The sequence below is a fragment of the Harmonia axyridis genome, chromosome 2 (genome assembly GCF_914767665.1).
Source record: "Harmonia axyridis chromosome 2, icHarAxyr1.1, whole genome shotgun sequence".
NCBI lineage: Eukaryota > Metazoa > Arthropoda > Insecta > Coleoptera > Coccinellidae > Harmonia > Harmonia axyridis.
In genome coordinates, this window is record NC_059502.1 from 33,832,286 (window position 1) to 33,854,216 (window position 21,931).

Below are 21,931 nucleotides of genomic sequence, written 5' to 3' on the forward strand. Positions count from 1 at the left end.
AATTCGCGTTATTTTCACGTATGGGCCCAGGATAATCCAAAATCAGTGATTCATAAAAATTCCCAAGTTAAATTCTCGATAAATGTTTGGTGCGGTATCTACAACAATCGTTTCATTTGCCCTAATATTTTTGAAAATAGGTAGACGGGAGATATTTATGAAAATTTTTGGAACCTAATTTAATAATGAAAACATTGTGGTTGCAACATGGTGGAGTATATGCGCACTAACCAAAAAAAGTGAGCAAATATTTTTGACCGAGACTTTTGGAAACATATGGATTGGCAGAATTGAAATGTGGCTTGACCTCCTCGATCCCTTTATCTGACACTCTTTGATTATTTATTATGAGAAGGTCTATGCGGTACAGGCTGACAGTAATGAGCAACTGCTCCAAAGAATTATTGATGTTGGCGATATTATTGAATTTCAACCGAATACTATAGCGAAATCTGTGAAACAACTATATCAACGTGCTAAAAAATGTATTGAAATCTGAAATGGAAGGATACAATTCAGAATATTGCCTGCTGAACTGAAAATTTTTATTCATTTTATTTTTGATTCATTGATTTCAAGATCGAATATTTTCAATTTATTAGCTGTTTTTATTCTATTATCTATCCAGTTTGTTGATTAAGCGTCTTCTTAAATAATTTGAGGAAAATTCAGCATTCGTGAAGGGTGAAAAAATTGGAATTTTCGAAATAATTCTATCGAGAAATTCAAGATTTATCGAACTATGAAATTTCTTTCATAAGGGAATGTTTATTGGTCACCCTAAATAACAGTGGCAAGCAGAGTTTTGGAATTTTAATTATGATTCAATTCTTTGTGGTTACGAAAACGAAAAACATCATGATATTGACTTACAGGGTGATCCAATATTTACGAGAATAGAAAAAGTCTTCTCCTAGTTCGGACCTGATTTTTTCGATTTCAGAATTATTGAAGGAAGCCGATATTAAAATGTGACAAAAATTTAAAACTTGAAATTATTCGGTGGATTTATTGAAGAGTTATTGAACTTAAAAAATTTCAATCATAAGGGAATGTTCATTGATCACCCTGTATGACCGTGCCAAGTAGAGATTCAGAATTTTCATAATGAATTAATTTTTTGTGGTTACAAAAACGAAAAAAATCATGATGTTCACGTACAGGGTGATCCAATATTCACGAAAATAGGAGAAGCCTGAAATTTTCCTAGTCCGGATCTGATTTACTCGAATTCAGAAATATTGCACAAGGGCGATAGTAAAGGGCGACTTAACTTCAAAATTTGAAAATATTCGGTCGATTAGTTAAAGAGTTATTCAACAGTGAAATTTCACTCATAAGATGAAAATCACCCTATATATCCCAAACGAAGGCACTCAGACGATTGAAACCTCTTGATAAGGGTCCTCCATGATGACCTAAATTCATGGTATTCGTTTGTCGCATTCTTCCCGGGACACCCTGTATAAACACAGGCTAGCGTTAGAACTCGGCACCTTTTGAAATAAGGCCTGCATGAATCACGTGATCCCACATTGAAAATAAGACGTTTCTGAGCAATGAAAATGCGAGATGCAGAGGTGGAGTTACTCCACAAAGTAATAATATTATACGACAAATGTGTGTAAAACAAAGCATAATACACCGAAAGCAGCTGTTTAATATCCAGTACCTGCTTCAATTGCATCACTGCATAGAAACTCCCATTCAATTTTGCACAAATGTGATCAATACTAGCTTCCCAACTCAAATCACCGTTGATATATATCCCCAGAAACTTCGTCTATGTCCAGGTCAATAGCTATCAACGATTTATTTTTTGTATAGAATTGCATAAAAACGGTCTTGTTAATGTTTACTATCAATGAATTACATCTGCAACAAGACACGAAACTGATAGCAATATTATTAAATTTAAGTTCTAGTTCCTCCTGAGCTGATGCGCTAACAGCAATCGACGAGTCATCCGCATACAAAACATTGCACTCAGAGTCAGCAATATGGCAACGACGTCATTGATAAAAAGAATAAAACTCCATAGTCTACGCTATAAATCTCGGATTTCGCTTTTTCATATTCAATGATCATTTTTCTGCCCTTAAGGGTGTTCAATACCTTGTTCATACCACTGCTATTTCAGTGCTAATTTCAGTGCATTCCAATTCCAAAGTACAGGTCGGATTAATTTCATTTTTTGAGTGAACAATGACGTGATATAGTGAACTTGAAGATCCCGTCTCGATTTCCAAAAAAAAATCGATAGTATTCCGCAAATCAAACTTTGAAATTGAACACTTTCTTTAAATGACTATTCAGCTTCAGAGAGACTTCTCATTTCAAGTAACTCATCCACAAATGTTCAGTGATATTATGTGTTTTGAATTGGTGCAAAAATTTTTTTAAAATTGCTTGATTTGCTCTAATTGTAGATGTTTTTCATATGGAATTATGCTTTTTGGAACGCCTCCCAAAGGTTTACGCCTTTTTGCAACATGAACGCCAATAGAATCTTGGACTGTATTTTATGGCTCGAGATGAATGACACTTTTATGATTTACGAGGGTAGGGTTTCTCTGATTGGCTAAAATTGTGTACATTACTAGTTTATGACAATATTGCACTGAAGAATAGGGAAAGGTAGAAAACTTGTTATGAAATCATTGTTAGAATTAGAAACGATACTGTTCCTAAAATATATATGCTAGCTGATTTTATTCGTAATGATGTCTGGAGAAGTACATTTTGAGCGCTTAGTATCATAAAGAAAATTTCAAAAGTCATAAAGAAATTAAGATGAAAAAAAGGTATCTGGATTTTTGCCGAAATATGGAAAATTATTAATATTTCAGAAATCTGACAAAAAATTCTCAAAAAAAAAAAATTTCTTTTGAAAAACTCCCTATTCCCGAAACTCTATCTACAATATTTACCATTTAAATTTAACCCTGAAAATAGGCAATTCTTGATTAAGAAAATTTTCTCGTACTTCCTTCATTAATATTAACTTGAAAAAATTTATAGTAAAAATTTTTCGCTTCGTGAAGCCATTCTTGTATACATACCTCCTTGAAAATTTCATGTCATAAAAGTTTAAGAAACTGCAATATTTTTTTTAAATAATCTTTTTCGTTAACTCAACTCTCTTGATTTATTGCCCTAGAGAAAGAGAACAATATACATCTCTTTCAACTCGAAGAGTTGAACGTTAAATCGTTATTCCAAATTTGAATTTAAAGCAAAGAATTGTGAAAAATATTGAGAATTTTTCTACCTGAAGTAAAAGAAATATTACCAATTCAAAAGATGATTGAATCGAATATTACTTATCTTCACCTATAGCCAATAAGAGTATTGCCGATTCCTATAAGCAATTATTTATATGTATATTATATTTCCTTGAGATATTAACGAGTCCAACTCATTGTTACATTAAATCCTGTTCTGTCCCTACTAATTTTTTTACGTGTCAAATGTCAAATAATCATTTTGAATTTCAGTAGAATATCAGAAATTCTCATCCAAATAAACAAACCGACAACAATAACCTAATAAATCACATGTCTTATATTCCTATACCCACTTTTGTGGTCTCCAAAGGCGCATAAAATGAGAACTCAAAAGCTTCTCGAATTTTTCATTCTAGAAATCTCAATATGCACTATTTATGATTTTCTCTGTGAAATCATACACTCAGAGATAATCATATATTTTTTTCTATTATCCATATTCGATATACGTCCATGACAGTGGTTCATTGTCATTTCTGTATTCACAATATTTACAGTAATTATCTTATTTAGTAATATATAACTAAACAAATATAACAAATTTTCCTTCTTTTGAAGAAGTTTTCCAAAGAATTTTGCTTACTCATAATAAGATTGTGATATATAAGGTTGTTACATATAATGGATATTCCTTCTGGGGGGTATATATCCCCCTTATCCCCCCCCCCCCCTAGAATACGCCACTGTATCTTAACTGAACTGAATTTCTAAAGTTTACAGAAACACAAATTTACTCTTTGCTGGGCTTCATCGAGAGTTGAGATTTTATTAGGGGCAATAAATACCAAACAGGCGGTTCTTCAACTTGAATGGGTGTGCCAGGTACAAATCTACCAAAAATTTTCGGGTAGCTCCATCTAGCGGAATTGCAGTTTCAGCGCAAAGTAGTCTACAACCTTAAGTTCCCTCCAAAGCCGGAGGCCCACAATTTATTCAGTGCCCGATCGATGCCCACCACATCATGATATACAATTCGAGAGTTATGTTCATCAAGTTGGCAATACCTGAGTATGCATTTTTGTCGACGCTAAGACGATCGTTTTCTTGAATAATACAGAGGAAATGTTGCCACGTATTAAATATTATGAGATGTCTAGAAGACTTTGTATTTACAATATGTAGACATAATTTAAAAGTGTTCAATGCGTACACTTTTACACGGAATATACGACGTAATCAAATCAACTCCCTAGTTGATCGATAAACCAAGCCATACAATAAATATTCACTTTTTGTCAGAATTTTTTGCCAATTGATTCCTCTGGTTTCCGAGAAAAGTGTATTTAATGCTGTCAATATCTATGATTTATTGTTGAGATTTCAACTGATTTATTCTGTATTGTTGGAGAGTATTATAATAGTTATTTATAATACAAGTGCAGAAGGCATTGATATTCTTCCACGAGTTCAAAATTCAAAAACGAGCCACGAAGTGGCGAGTTTTTGAATGAACGAGTGGTAGAATGAGCCTTCTGTACGAGTATTATACATTATTTTCTCTAATTCATTGCATTTTCATTGAAATTAATGAAATATTTCCATAAATATATTTTAGTGATTTTTGCATTGAAAAATGTTGGTTGGCAGATCTGATTTCTTTAAGGCAATTTGATGAATTGACAGATAAAACCGTAGCGGAAAGTTCGGAGTGCCAACATAGAATAATAAAATATAACCATGAAAACTGTGCGTTTCTGATATATTCTCGCACGATTTTGTTCTACAAGATGTGGAAGAATGAACGGAATAACCACAGAATTAGAGAAATACTATTTCGAAATAATCCCACCGGAACGATATAATTTATTTCCCTTTAAAGCGTGTTTTATTCCATATAACGTGAAACCTATGGACCTATCTCTGTGTTTCGAAAATTCCATCGAAAATACATGGATTGGAAATATCATAAATGTATAAATGATTATATTTCCAATTGTTTAATTCAATGATATCTCAATACAAGAACATAAAATCCAGGATACAATTTCCATGGCGTTCCATTTATTAAACCCTTTTTGATTATTATTCATAGCTCGTGATTATTCATATCAAATTCTGATCCAGTGGTGTAAAATTTACGACAGGGTGCCAATGTAATCAACTGTTTGAATCCCTGGATAAAAGGTGGACGCCTGTGAATATAACAGTTATTTCATTTCACCAATTACCGATTATATTCTAGTGTACTCATCGAAAATTCAATAAATGTCGCCAGAAATTTGTTTTATTTGATCAGTATTTCGAGAAGTTTTTCAAGCAATGGAGTCTCAAACGGAAAATATTCTCATTTATGTTATGTTTATGTTGGCTTTCCTTAAGTTCTTCTTCTTCTTCCATATATTTTAGGCCATGGGCCTGTATTTTCCAACTTCCGTTCTCTTGAAATATTGAAGACCACGACTCTTTCCTTCTCTTTGCAGGTCTTCCTAGGGGGCATCGTGTTCGTGGTTACCATCTCTTGCGATTTTTGCAAGTCTTCCTCTAGCCATCCTGTCCACATGATCATTCCAGGCTCTTTTACGCTACGTCCCCACCTGACAATGTCTTCTACCTCACATTCACGCCTGATATCTGTGTTCCTTTTCTATCTCTTTATGTGTACTCAGAGATGTTTCTAAGTATTTTTATCTCTGTTGTTTTTCGATTTTTGTTGTCAGCTTTCATCTCTAAAGCGTATGTCAACACTGGTCTAACACAGATTTTATATATTTTAATTTTTGACCTTTTATTCATATTGGTGTTATGCCAGATGATGTTCCGAAGTTTGCCTGGTTTTCGGCTGGCTTTGTTGGCTTGTCCATTCACTTCAGTCGTTCTGTTTTGACTTGCGGTAATTTGTATGCCTAGGTAGTCCAACGACATAACTTGTTCGATAGTTTTATTTTCCAGAGAAAGTTTACATCTGATTGGTTCTTTGGAAACAACGAGGGTTTTGGTTTTTGTGGTGGATATTTGCATGTTAAAGGATTTAGCTTTCTTATAGAATGCGTATAGGAGCCGTTGCAAATCGTCTTCGTTCTAGGGCGTCATCGGCGAAACAAATTATTTTGATTCCGCCCGTTGTCAGTGAATATCCTCCTTCTATACGTGTTCTATTTTGACGTGTTTTATTATTTCATCCATTATTTGATTGAACAGTTGTGGGCTTAAAGAGTCTCCTTGTCGAATTCCTGTTGGTGTTTTTATTTCCTCTGTCAGGTTTCGATTTAACAATATGTTGATAGATGTATTCTGATTTAGTTGCCTAATGATATCTACTATAGTCTCGGCACATGCTTCTTTTCAAGAATATCAACTACGCCACTTAGTCTTACCCTATCGAGCGCTTTGGTGAGTTCTAAAAAGCACATATAAGCGGGCTTCCCGTATTCTATAGCTTATTCCACTACTTGCCTGACCATGAAAATAGCATCTATGGTAGACCGATTTTTCCTGAACCCCTGTTGTTCTTCCGATATGTCGACATATTCTTTCATTATTGCTGCCTCGGTTATTACGGGACATTCTTCAGTCTCATTACTTCCTTCTTCATATTATCTTCCATCTTCATCTTCGGAGACATCTGCTTACAGCTGTTCGAAATAGGCTTTCCAGTGGGACTCATCAATTTGTTGTGTTTGTGTATACTCCACTACGTCAAGTTTCCTTCTTTTTAACATTCCCCATACCTTCCTTTGTGCTCCATTTCGCTGGTAAACCCTTCCCAGTAGTTTCGTTTCACGTTTCTGATTTCTGTGTTGACCAGGTTTCGTGTTTGGACATGAAGATTCCTTTCGTCTGGTGTTTGGTTGTTCCTATATCTTCCCGCTTCTCCCTAAGCGGAGTTTTCACCTCTGGTGTATACCATTGTTCGTTTCGAGAATTTTCATTAGTTCCTACTTATCTTAGACCAAGAGCCTCGACAGCTGCGTCGGTAATGTTCGTTTTCATCTTTTCCCAGCACCTCTCTGTGTCGTCCTGTTTCGGGATGGTGTTCGATTCAATTTTTTGGGTTAGGCGGGCTTGGTATAGTGCCTTTGTTGTTGTTGGGTCTTTGATGGATTCTATGTTTATTTTTCTTTAGTCGTGTTATCCGGTATCTTCTTCCTCTGTATGTTCATCCGCAGTTTACAAACGACTAAATAGTGGTCGGAACCTATATTAGCTGAAGTCAGGCTTCTTGTGTCCAGTATTTGGGTTGGATGTATGGCTCTTTTCGATATTATATAGTCTATTGTTGACTTTTGACCTCTAGTCTTCTGCCATGTAATTTTGTGCTGGGGTTTGTGTTTGAAAAAAATGTTGTTTGTTCTCATGTTATAACGTGCTCACAGGTCTATGAATGCTTCTCCGTTCTCATTGATGTGGTCCTCGTTGAATTCGTACTTTATTCCAGGCAATACGTCTTTCCCGATACTGGCATTCAGATCGCCCATAATGAGTAGTTTTTCATTTATTGTTATGTTTCTCAGCTCATCCTCTAGATTTTCGTAAAATGTCTCTGTTTCTTCCTTGCTCTTGCTTATATCTGGGGCATACACACTGATAAGGTTAAGATTTCCTGTTCCTACATTCAGGGATACTTTAAGGATTCTTTCATTTACGTAGTGTAGGTATGTCTTGTACAAGGTGTTCGTATTTTTCGGCTATAAATAGCCTCTTCCAATGCATATCCATTAATGGATGTTTGCGATAACATTTTCCATTTGTTCTTTATTTCTGGCGGTGTGTATCAATGACTGTACATCGCGTAGTCCTGTGCATTGCCTGATGTTTCGCAGCCAAGACATTTTCTTCCGTCCGATTCCTCCCCGACCTTCGATCTTGCCTTCAATTAACAAATGCAAGAACTGATATTTCGTGTTTCGAATTATATGCCCTAGATATGCTGTTTTCCTCTTTTTGATCACTTCAAACAGTTCACGTTGTTTATTAACACGTCTAAGAACTTCCTCATTTGTCATCCTAGCCGTCCACGGCACCTTTAGTATTCTGCGGTATAGCCACATTTCGAAAGCCTCCAATTTGTTCACTGTGCTCGTCTTCAATGTCCAACCCTCCATACCATATAGAAGCACCGACCAAACGTAGCACTTTAGGAATCTCAGTCTTAGGTTCAGGTCAAAATCGGAACAGGTAAGCACTCTTCGACTTGTTTGTGTTTCTTTAAACTACCCAACCAATAAAAAGATATCTCAAATAAAAATAAATCAATATTAGGTGCCACCTTGCCACGTCACAACGGAGGTACACTCCATATGAATTCATTTAAGGGATAGTAAGTTATCATTTCAATGAATACTAGAAGTTGCTAGGAGAATTAAAAAATCATATACATCTCAATTTATTGTAATTTTTCTTGTTCTAGCAAAATTCCTCAAATTGCATCTTTATATATGATCAGTTGGATCTTCTTTGTTCACCACCGACAATAAAAATTCTTATCAAAGAAAGTAATCTCAAATATTGAAAAAAGTTATTTTAGACCTACTCTCATAAAATAACCATCCAAAATCCATAACTGGAAAAAAATTGCCTATGCAAAATCTTCATTGTTCAGAATGTCATCTTTAGAAATAGTCCAAAAAGAAAATTTGAAATATTAAACTTTATTAGATTATCACACATATTACTTTTTGTCAGAATAGCAGCATCTGGCTTATATATCTACATTCAACATATACAAATTAAGAATCAGAATGAATTCCTTCGTGAATGGGTAGGAACAAAGGAATTACTTCGATACCAATTCACAGTGATTTTTAGATATCCCAAAAAAACTCTTATTGATTCTTTGAATTGTACATTTTACTCAACGTCACGAATTGTCTCCACAATATGCAGATTTATATATTCAAGAGGAAGTGAATGAAATAAAATTTATTCGGGTACATCCAAACCTTACAGGGCAAAAATAACTCAAGCAGTAGCTATGCAAATTTATTCTGGAATCCATTTTTAGATGTCATGAAATTGTGTTATTCTGTGTTCTGAACCCATGACGTCTAGTGGATAAGAATAGCTGCGATGTTGGCTATGCTTTTGATATATTATTTCCGACTATAAACTTTTGTAATCGTCCAAGGAAAAAAATATTCACAATTTTTATTTTCCTCCTGAAAAATTTCAATTTCTGTCTATTTTTTCATGCAATCTCACCTCTGAGAACTTTACTGAATTGCATGCAAATATTTGCTTGAAATATTTTTTCCAAATAACTTTTTTCAAAGCAGTTGAATCAGATATTTGAAAAGGTTCCTTCTTTTTAGTGCTCAAATCAATAGTCTTAAGGAAAATCCAGCTCCTAGAGAGCTATTGAAAAGTATTGTATCCCGGAAATAACACTTTGTTTATCCTCATCTTGAAAATTAATGTACATATTTCAAAAGAGCACAAAAGACTGCAATGAATCGTGTGCTTCATACTTTCGCGCAGACAGTTTTACTGCATTAAGGTGTTTATAAAATTGGATACCAAAAAGTGGTTATGAGTGATTTTCAATAATTAAATATGGAATCTATTGAAACTTCGATAATTTTTTAACACCAAATAATTAATACATTGATTTTTCTTTTTATAGCTGGAGACCAATCCATTGTTTATTTTCTAGGTACTTGCTTATTTGTTATTAAGAAACAAAAAAAGAACACTCGTTAAGTACATAATTCTTTTTTTTTTGCTCAAATAGGAGCTGCATATCATTTTTTATAGGTTTGAGGTGAAATTATTGTGGCTATTTCTATTGAGCTGTTGAATAAAATATATTGATAGAGATTCAAACATAAATCTAGGTGGTTACTCTTTGAAATAATTCACATACTCAGAAATAATCGATATTATCGTTCTCAATGGAAGTATTTTACTAGAGCACTGAACAATATTCAGCATAATCAATTCTGAATGATGTACAGAGTGGGCCAAATTGGACACTTTTGAAAGTTGAAGTCCTATTTTTGTACTAGATTCAAGAAAACTGCACTGATGTCAGTGTCAATTTTCACGAGAAACTCATTGGCGAAAACAGCAACTCCCTAGCCATCAACGTAACATTGTTACCAGATATTTTTCGAAATATTGTTTTTCTTGTTTCTGTTGAAAATTTTTGATTTCAGAGGAAACATTCTTATAGCAACTTTTTGATTGAATTCAATGACGTTAATTGCTATGATATGGATAAGCATCATGGGACTAAGCAGCCAAAAGATATATCAAAAGGTTATAAGTGACAGAAAATAAACTGTTGAGAGCTGCAATGACTATACCGTGGTTCTTCACATCAAATCTGCGAAGACTTCTGATGGAAAACTGTCACAGATTTCCTGAAAAGAAAGGTCGAGAAGATTTTTTAAACAGCAGCTCAACATCCAAATGTCGAGCTAAAAAGACTAATCGAGTACAGTCTGGTCACATCCCCCGATTAAACCCATAATTGTTATGTTGAATAAAAACATTTTTGTTGTTCAGAACAGGCACCGATTTAATGGTGAACTGTGATGAAACTTTCGTTTTTATGGATGCAGTTTTATTGTATTGGTAAATTTGGAATACCAAGCTCCTCGCGCGCATTCTCAACTATAGCTGCACGGTGCGGTCTACCGTTATCGTCTAGAAATTGAAAAGTTTCACCAATAGCAGCGTGAAAATTTGGCACAACATTGTCAATGACATGCTCCATAGAGTGTAAGGCGGTCATATTACCAGGATAAATGTGTAGATCTGTGCGCCTGTTGAAACATATCCCGGCCCATACCATAACACTACCCCCTCGGAATGGATGGATTTCTTGGACATAGCGACGATTACGGGGTATGCGTGGGATTGTCCATACCCCTAGGCCCAGTTTCACCAAATGCTTTAATCTTGACTTGGCTCTTAAGTGAGGCCTTAGATCACGATTAATGTAATGTAGCGTTTCACCACACTCCAAAGCGCCATTTAATCGACCAATCGTGATTTAGCACTAATCGGTCATTTTTGGAGGATGATAACCTTTCAAGTAGGGATTAATAATTATTTATCAGTATGGAACTCTTGTCTATGTAATTATTTTTCCGGAAATTTCTAATTTTTGGGTCAATATTATCAAAATATGACTATATGTATAGGCTCAATATTTCCCATTTAAAATACACGTAAACTTTGTTTTTGTGTTTTATGAAATTTATTGCAAAGAATGATTTATTGATATGTTTGATTGAAATATTATTTAAGAAGCAGTTGAACTTGTTAATAAAAATAAATAAGTTAATAAAATTACTTATATAGTTTTTTTTCCAGAATGTGTGGTTTTGTGAAATGGGATAATTTCTTTTTAACTTCTGCAAGTTTCCGACATTTCGAAGCACATCACTCGACATTTTCGGCAAAAATTAACTTTGTTTTTTGTTTACAAGATGACAAATGATTTGAAATGTTATGAGTTATGAATGAATGACACCTGACACCTAGCGCCAATGGTGGTCATCACTGCTAATACTATACAGAACCCTATATATCTTCTTGTTCACAACGTTGCCAAATGGTTTGACTATTTAATCGCGATTTGGTTAATCGCGATCATCTTCAGACGGGTTGCTGCATGGTGAAACAGAAACACTGTTAGGCCTACTTTAGTAACAAGCGGAGTTTAATCAATCTGGGATCAAGTGCTGTTTGGTGAAACTGGGCCTTAGTCTTCGAGAATCTTAAAATCGTCCATATCAATCATCAGTGAAAAGGACACTACGCCAATGATCGTTTCTATTGATATGTTGGCTTGCTCATTCCAGTCTTTGACGATTATGGTTACGTGTTAATGGAACTCCTCTTAATGGACGTCTAGAACCTAAATTCACCTCTCTCAAACGTCGTCTGATGGTTTCGATGAAAACTTGGACCCCATCTGCATTTTGAAGAGTATTTCGTAGCATTCTACACGTAGATGTAGGGTTTCTTCTCGCCGAAACGGTGATGAAACGATCCTAAGCAGGTGTTGTTTTTCGTCGTCCACCAAGCCTTGGTCTTTCCAACACGGAACCTGTCTCCCTGAACCTATTCCGAAGTCGAGATATAACACTTTGGCTGACTTGGAGCCTTTCCGCTACAACAACCTGAGTTAGGCATTCCGATAGCCCTATTAGCCTCCGCATTTGTTAATTTACGTTTTGGCATTTTCAGAAAACTCGTTTCAAATCGAAGCGGTTGATAAACTGACTCCATTCCATAATAAGAACATACATGAAGCATATGCAAAGAACCAAACTTCAGAAAAAAGGCGACCAGATTGACGAAATGCCTCATACTGATTTTTATTGGATCGATTCAAGTTGTTAATGAATTTTGAATGATTTTACAGCGATTTTCTCGAAGATTATATAATTTTCAAAACGATTGAGTACGATATCCCTAACTCTTGTAGAGAAGTATACTAACTAATGCACGTGAGTTACTGCAATTACTTTTGGTTAGTTGTAACTTGATGTTGATACATATTATTTGTGACGTCATATTTGTTATTTGATGTACCATTAATTCATACTAACACACCTTAGCATATTGACAGGTATTAAGGCGTTGATTAAATTGAAAAAACAGAATGGTTCATATGGGGCGATCTATTTTTCCTAGTTCGTTGAAGAAATCTAGATCACTGAGAGAACTTCCAATTTTATGGAGCCTAGAAGGGCCACAGAGCCAATTCAAAGATTTAACATAATACTTACCTCCTAAAATGAAGAATCCGCAAGCAATAAGTGTTTTATTGTCACCGTTACACTGTCCTAAGAGTGCGAACAGGGACGCCAATGCCAGTAGAATGACTGCTGATCCAGTTAAAACGGTACATGACCTGAAAGTAAAATGCAACTATTACTTTCCATCCTGATGCCTCGCGTGACTTCGAAACTTTTACACGACAAACCGATTATGTTCGGGTAACCCAAGTTTTATCACGTTTGCCGTAAAAAATACGAGTTTTCACTCGTTATAGTCGAGATGTGAGAGGACGGCCGTGAAAGAGGCGTAATTAAAACCTTTTTGTTGGCAGGGAATTCTGTCCACGATTATGATGGAGTCGAGGAGGAACGAAATTTGAGAGCAGCCTCGTCTTACACGCTGAAGTTCAATAAAGCTACTTCTATAGAGTAAATTACGATGTAGGTATTGATTAGGTGTCTAATGGAACATTTTATTAATTAATAAAATAGCTTTTCATTGAGAGCTCTTCAATTACGATAGAATTCACTGGCGATGTAATAGGTTCACTTATATAATTTGTAATTAAAGGACGAAGACGAACGTTTAGAAATACATGTCTGTGTTATGTAAAATAGCCCTCTCGTGATAAAGCTACGACTGAAACTTTTGGAATGAAAGTGAGACTTAATCTTGTATGATCAATCTTGGTATGAAATTGCGTTATGCTATATAGTTAATTGTTGCATTGAAAAGAATTATTTTCCACAATCATGGAAGGTTGCGGTGATAAGGCCGTTAAGTAAAATCAATGACCCCAAGCAGTTTTCAGACCTCAGACCTATTAGCATTTTGCACGCGATGTCAAAAATACTTGAGAGGGCAATCCATCGAACAGATAACATCATATTATGTCACTAACAACAATATTATTCCCAATTGTCAGGCTGGTTACAGGGCTGGACATAGTACTTCATCTGCGTTAGTGAAGGTGGCTGATGACATCGTCAGGAATTTTGATGACGGAAATGTAACGGCTTTAGTAACCTTAGATTCTTCAAAGGCATTCGATACCATCAGTCACACAATACTTTGTCACAAGTTAAAATATTATGGGTTCTCTGAAGATGCACTTTCTTTCATCTTCTCTTATCTGAATAACCGTTCTCAAAAGGTACAAATTAACAATATTTTGTCTTCTTCGCGTTATGTTATCTCTGGTGTACCCCAGGAATCCGTTCTGGGACCTCTGCTTTTTATTATAATAATAAATATTATTATAAATTCCAATGCATATTCGAAGAAAATATAATTTTTGCTATTTTTTATACAAAATAATGAAGTACAAAATTCCCGTGGAACTCTATAGTAGACTTGTTCCTAGGTCGGCTGTCCATTCGGTCGCGGTAAGGGGTAGAAATCACTTGAGCATCCCTCGTCACTCCAGTGCTATGTTTCAGAAATCATTCACCTACCAGGCCGCTAAGATCTTCAATACATTTTTTATTGATTACTTACATATCTCCGAATTTCGGATGAAGCGTGTTCTGAGAGCTAGACTTCTCGAATTATTGAGTTAGTATTTAATATGGACTCTATTATTTTATCTGTCCTGTTATACCCTTTTTATCATATTGGGTATGTTGTTTTGATTTTTGTTTCATGAAACCTATTGACATGTTTTCTTTCTTTTCTTCTCCTCTCTAGAGTAAAAAACGCTATTGTAATATTTGTATGTATCGTGCTGCACAGGTTAAGTGCAAGAATAGCCTGAGGCTAAACTTCGCCTGTGTTGTACTGAAAAAGAAAAATAAAGACGTTTATTATTATTATTATTATGGATGCTGACTATTTTTTTGAGCAGCGAAGGACAAGGAAACATCATGTTACACATATTGGCACAATATTTTCCTAACTGATTTATAGGCTGAACAGATCTGTGAGCAAGATAGATTTGTGAACTTGATAGCGGCTAGGTACATCTACTGACTAGGTGGATCAACAAATTATGTGAATCTATCCGCTATGTAGATCTACTAATGAGGTAGATCTGTTGGGACTATTGACTTGACTTACCAGTTAAAATTTTAAGATCATTCCAGTCTTCAATCCTTCAAATCGATATTCAAATATCTCTGAAGAATATTTTTCACGATGGAACCGTTTGGCAAATTAGTTCGATATGCTACGTTTGAAAAAAATATCTGTCAAGAAAGACCCCTTCAAAGAAAAGTACCATTCGACAACTTCGATTATTTTTATCATGAATTCATAAAACATTGGTATGAAATTTCGCATTAGTGTGAACTAATGTAATGGTCATGTGAGGGGTTGAAATTTTCAATACCTCGAAGTGTTTGCCTCAGAACTTTTTGATGGATAGACATATTAGCTCATTTCATTTTGAATTTTTTAGTGGTCATTTATTTTCATTGAAAAATACAAAGTGTCCCTTCAAATCAAATCTGAACAAAAAACTAAATATGACATTTTATTTTTCTGCAACACTTTCTCCTTTTTATTTATTGAATGAGTTTGCGTTAAAATGAATTTGTTGTTTACTTCGTGTGTTTCTTATCTTCTAAGTTAGCAGATAATTATTACCATTGAAATATTAAATTTTCAGGAATACTTGATTCAACATGGCCGTAGATGACTGATAATTTGTATAATTTTTGAATCAGTTGCTTTTTTTTTTTTCAGAATTAGATTTATTCGGAACTTATAGCCTATTGGACGAAAATTGAACAAAAGCTAAAAGATTTTGAATGGAATGAGCTGCGTACTGATGCTCAAATTGTTTCAATATAAAATCTACACGGAGATTTCAAACCCTTATAAATGCGGTGGAGGGTTGAATCAATGCCAAATCAGTTCATTAGAAAAATGTCCTTGAAGGGGTCTTTATTAACAGGGAATTCACGAATATTTCAATTGTTTTTCTATACATATACCTACACATGAGAAATCTTAACCTGATCGAAAACAAGGTAATATTTTGTATTGCACCTCTTCAATTAATTATGGTTCTGATGTTGGAATCAGCTCAAAATTTCGCACAAAGCTAGAAAACAGATTGGTCCTCAGCGAGTGGAACATTATTTTTAACATATCTAGCTCAAAAATCTGAAATTACAGACATTGAGACCAAATTATAAAGCGATATGTTCGGCGAACCAGTGTTATTAAAGAGAAATATATAAATTTTTATATCTACAAAAATTAAAATAAAATAAATGAGAAACAAAAATTGCTTAGGTTAATGCTACATCTTAATATGAAAGTTCGATGAAATTCAATATGACAATGTCAGATGCATAGAAACCCTGGTATGTGCAGGTTCGATTTTGTTTCAGACTTTTTGTGACTTGGCACAGTATTACCTTTCCAATTTTGTTTTCGAATGTTCTATTATTCTGCCGTTCCGATCAGTTTAAAAGTTTACACGCAGCTTAAAATTAGATTTCATCAACACCCTAAATTTTAACCCTATTGGTTTCGAGGTCATAAAAATATTGGTTCATTGTTTTCTATATTCTTCTTGAATTTTCTACTGCTTACGAGATCATTTTGAAATTTTGGACAATTCTTGAAATTGTCAATCTACATTCGAATGCGACATTCCACTTTCGATATCGAAAATGTACTCACTTTACCAGAGGTAGACTAGTATTAAGTGAGTACGGATTGACTGTTGAAAATTAATTTCCTCATTTCCTCAGAAAGCCACAGGATGAGTTTGCATACTCATGGTAGTAATGAAACCATCATCAGAACCAAACTTATCGGCGGAATTTATTAAAATTTGAGATGTAATTGACACATGCCGAGGTCAAGTCAGAGAAATATTATATATTTATTTCAATATTCCAGGACCGGACTCATTATTTCTCATTTAAAGTGTTCAGATTGAAAATGTCACTCTGTATTTCGAATTTAAAATCATTGTTTATATTTCCGAGAAAAAACAAATTGAGCTTCAATACGCGGTATCACTCAAAGTTGTAACATCTTACATTCTTTTTTATGAATTTTTGAAATTGGACAAAGTTCGAAAAATTTGATTTATACACAAAAATGGGACCGAAATATCTCGTGATCGAACATGAAACGCAGAATACTTTCTGAAAAAACAGTGAGAAGGTCCGGAGCTTCAATAAACTCATTTAATTATGAAACAACAACAAAATGAAAAACATCGAATTTCAGTAATAAGTCACGAAAATAAAAAAGGAAACGAATGAATTCTTTCTATTAGAATTCGGTAAAAGTTATTCGCAGAGTTGTTCGAATTGAAAACCATTTGCTTATTTCTTGATATATCGCAACAGTTAATTATTTTATTGAAGAAGCCTCTTGACTGGATGTCTTCAGCATTAACCAGAGCCTTCAATTCTCCCCGTAAGAAATAATCGAGTAAGTTAAGATCTGGAGATCGAGAAGAACATTAAACGGTTCCTTTTTATTTTAAATTCGAAATGAAAAGTGATATTTTTAACCTCAACACTTCAAATGAGAAATAATGAGTCCTCTCCTGGAATATTGAAATGATTGATATCTCCCTTACTCGACCTTGGCATCCCAAGTTTCAATAAATTCCGTTTGGTTCTGAGGAATGGCAGAATTAGTTTTTGCAATCAATCCGTATTCACCTAGTCCTACTCTACATCTGGTAATAGTAGGTAGGTACAGTTACTCCAGTGACACCCTGTATAACTCATGTTTTGAAAAACCAATAAAATCCACGAACTTTCCATAGGTACGGCGTATTGACGTGGTATAATCGTTTCGGTATTTCGTCTCCTGCCATATTGTGATCATTTCCATAGTGACGTTGCTGGACGTTCTCCAAAAAATAAATGAAAGTCAAACTCAGTGAAATGTCATTGAATTTTTCAGAATGCAGCGCTTTGGTTATAGTTAAAGATGCGCCCCGTCAATAAACGCTTTTGTAAATCGCCTTGATCATCACTTGACTGTATCGTGTTTTCTAATGTTAATTTGTTTGTTTTTTTTTCTTGCCTTCTCTTTTTGATTGTATTGTTTTGAAATCCTCGCTCACTAGCAATGTATTTCTTTGAATTTATTTGTACCTGAGATGTATAGGCTTTTGCCTCCTATTTTATTTTCAATAAATAATAATAATAAAATAATAGATCGAGATTATAATTCGTTATATAATCTTAACGAATACCAACTCGAGCATAGACAATATATTTCGATTATACACCTCTTCACTAGACGATTTGGCAAAACACCACTCGAGCTGCGCTCTTGTGAGGTTCCGCGAACTACGTCTCGTGACTCGGTGTATAATCGAATATTGTCTATGCTCTTGTGATTTCATAACTGATTATTCGATATACGAGAACTTATGGAAACTAGACATTCATATTAAAATTCTTCATGAAACTTTCTACGTAGGTGCTCACCATACTTGGAAAAATATTCGTGCATTGCATACAATATTATCGACATGTTTCAACGCGAATGAATTATAATCATGCATTATGCAAAGTGCCACTTGACCCAGAAGTGAATTTCAACCCTCCAGGTCATCATTCTGCCAACTTTTAACATGGCGAGACGATTTTCTTATCTCGTTTAATAATGCAAGGGGAAAAGTTCACCGGCATAAATATCACTTGTTTCATGGGAACGACACGTTAAGGACTTCTATTCCGATAATAACTTTGTTCTCCTTTCTAGAATAATGCCGGTTGAGGACGATTTTTGTATCTCGACGGGACAATAAGGAAAAAGTAGTTTGGGAAAATGCGCCACAGAGATAAAACTCGGGATATTCTAACGAAGAATCGCGAAGAATGTAAATTGACTATGAGAAACTAAGGAAGAATGCTCCAAATGTGAGTTTCGTTCCCGATTTTTCCAACAACTTCATTTTATGACTCCCATTTTGATGTTTTAACTATTGTTTTGAGAAATTGGATTTAGAATGATCAGAACTAATTTTTGAATTTTGATGAACTTAGGTATAACTTGAACGTCGTTATACCTTGGCATGTATTTGATGTCTACATCGAATACTTATCTTCAAGATGAATCAAGTAAATGATGAGCTATTTCTGGTACAAAAGTCTACTTCTCATTCCATTAATTTCCATTAATTTCAGGATAATTTTTATAGTTGTCCGATGAAGGTTTTATGAGATTTCGTTCTATCAATTGTTACTCTACATACACAGATATATGTATATTTGGAGAGAATCATACTCATTCTACCCAATTCTGGATTCTGTATTCTGAATTCTGGATTTAGCATTTTATCCAATATACTGACGAAGACGAAAAGAGAGACTGTTTCATCATGATCACTATCTTTTTGGTTGAAAATAGATAAAGAGTTTTCTGTATCAAAATTGAAAAATAACAATACAGTTTCATCTACGATATAAATTATCGTTCCCTGTCAATAGATGACATATGGTCACCACAAAGCTGGAATACCTATGAATTTCTTAATACGTTGCAGGCGCGGATCCACGGGGAGGGAACTGGGGGAACGTTCCCCCCCCCCCCAAATGACCCAGGCACCTCTTAAATTTTGCCGTCCCTCCTAGAATTTGACATACTTAGGCTCAAATAATTACAATATCAGCAAAAATTTCACCTTCAATACATTTTGGGAAGATCCATATCTATGAACGGCAAAAAAAATGACGTCCCAAAATGGCGAAAGTGTCTGGGTTCCACATTTTCAGTATTTTGAGTATCTAAAAGTTCCCCCCCCAAAAGTGGGGCCTGGATCCGCGCCTGATACGTTGAGGGCATTTTCAATTGATTTACAGGAAACCAATTTCCGTTGTACCTAGATCTTAAGAGATGTTTCATTAATTTTTGAATTGTCGTTTCCAATTGATTCAAAATGAAACCAAATTTCTGTTTTGAATCTTAAGATATTTACTTAGGTTTGAAAACGCTTGAAAACAAACATGATGGATCCATATGTCTATCATGAAAGGTAACACTTGCGTATCACGTAAAAAAACAATCGAGAATATTCCATGGTGAAAACCTCCTGAATTTCTGGGAACCACGAAATATTTTTATTGAACAATACTCAGTACTTTTTCCGATACCGGAGAAAAGCTAAGGGTGTGACCCAGATGCAGAAAAAAAATTAGATAACCATGATAAAATGAAACGAGAGGGCAATAACGGTCAGTCATGAGTTAAACAATCAAGGAGTCAGCGGTCAGATTCAGAGTTGAGACGAAGTCAAGAGTCGGTCAAGACTTATAGCCAAGCAGGTCTCGAACTAAAATTAGACGAGTCGCGAATTGAGTACAAGACAAGACGATCGAATCAAAAGTTAGACGTAGATGACAGTCCTCAGAAGAAGTGATATTCGATGACGGCTTCGTTTTACTAAAAATCAAGTAGTAAAGTCATATTTAGTATCGTATTGAGATATTATAATTAGGATGGGAATATCTTTTGAATACTGTGTACTATCATATTGTGAGTTTTTGTAAATAGATGTGTATATAATTAAAAAATGTTTAATTGTACTGATAAAACATCACTTAAGCAAAGTCAACCAGAAGAAGACGATTGGCCAGGTTATCGGATCATACACCTAGACAATCGATAAGCCAAGCCTATATTTTTATTCATTTGAAGAAATTTTTTCAAATGTGAGTTTTATATGTTTTGGTATAAGGCAGTGGCCAACAATGGGAGTGGCACAATAGAAAACTCTTCAGATAAAAAAACCGGATCTTGCTCAGGCAAAGACATTTGCGGTGCTTTCATGGACCTTTACCAGGAAGCTCGTGAAGCTACCACGAGCTGAGCTTGGGGTAATGGTGAAACTGTTGACAGGACACATACATGCAAATACATTTTGTACCGCATAGGTAAGTCAGCAGATGAGATCTGCAGGTTCTGTGGAAAGAAAGTAGAAACAGCCGAATACATACTGTGCAAATGTCCGGGGCTGACTAGCCCAAGAACCACCCAAATGGAAAAGTCAGTTCTGGATACTCATGAAGTAATAATCAAGGCTCCGAAGGATGTCGTCGGATTCGTTGAGAAAATATCAATTTGGTCGCAGTTCCCGGAAGGCTAACAGAACCACAACTACTCCGATTGAGTGAATAACAATAAAAATAATATCTTTTTTGGTTATTCTGGATGTAGACTTTTTTTACACTTTTCTAGTCGAAGACGAGTTATTCTAATTTTCACTTTTTTATTCTACATACATATAAATAACAATTTTTTCGCTACACAGTAGCTGCTCCGCACTTTTTACATTTTGAATAACAACTTTTTCAAAATGTAAGAAATCTGAAGATGCTACTGTGGTGTGGTACAATTGTTATTGAGATAATAAGCTATATGAAACTTCATTGATTGAATAGATGTGTATATAATCAAAAAAGTGTTTAGTTGTACTGATTCCCCCTTTATTGGAACAATGATCATACTATCCGAGAGTATTTTGTCAGATTACTGGATACATTTTGTCTCGAATCTCAATTTATATAATAAATTATTGGTTTCATTTAACGATATCTAATATCAATAGCGGCAACTATTTTATTGGTACCATTATATTTTTTAGAACCCCAATATATTTTATTATCTTTAGAATCATCTCACGTAATATATATCGTATTATATCGTTCGATACCAAGAATAGATTCGTTGAAAAAAACTTGAAAATGGGAGATCATAGCCCTAGATAGTTCACAAACAGAGAGTTAAAACAAGGTAATGTAACGAAACAAATGCGAAGCTGAGTTTAGAAAACACAGTGTTCACATTCTATCAGGCAGGTGCTTTACAAGACTCCTCTCATGGAATATTTCAGGTTTTAATATGTCTTCCTTTCACCTTTGCATAATATTTGGTATAACAATTAAGTTGTACTCCGTATAGATTCACCTCAGTTTAAATTCTTTTCGGTTTCTTGATTATATTGAAGGACTCAGGAATATTGACTAGCTTATCCAGTCAGTCCAGTC

General features: G+C 34.7%; 1 protein-coding gene across 1 annotated transcript in view; it reads right to left on the reverse strand.

Annotated features, from left to right (window-relative positions):
- The window catches only part of LOC123673050, a 184,115-nt gene that overhangs the window by 20,744 nt on the left and 141,440 nt on the right, over positions 1-21,931 (reverse strand). The window contains exon 3 of the mRNA XM_045607461.1: positions 12,968-13,092. Coding sequence (XP_045463417.1) covers positions 12,968-13,092 — 125 coding nt within the window. The remainder of the gene's footprint in view (positions 1-12,967; positions 13,093-21,931) is intronic.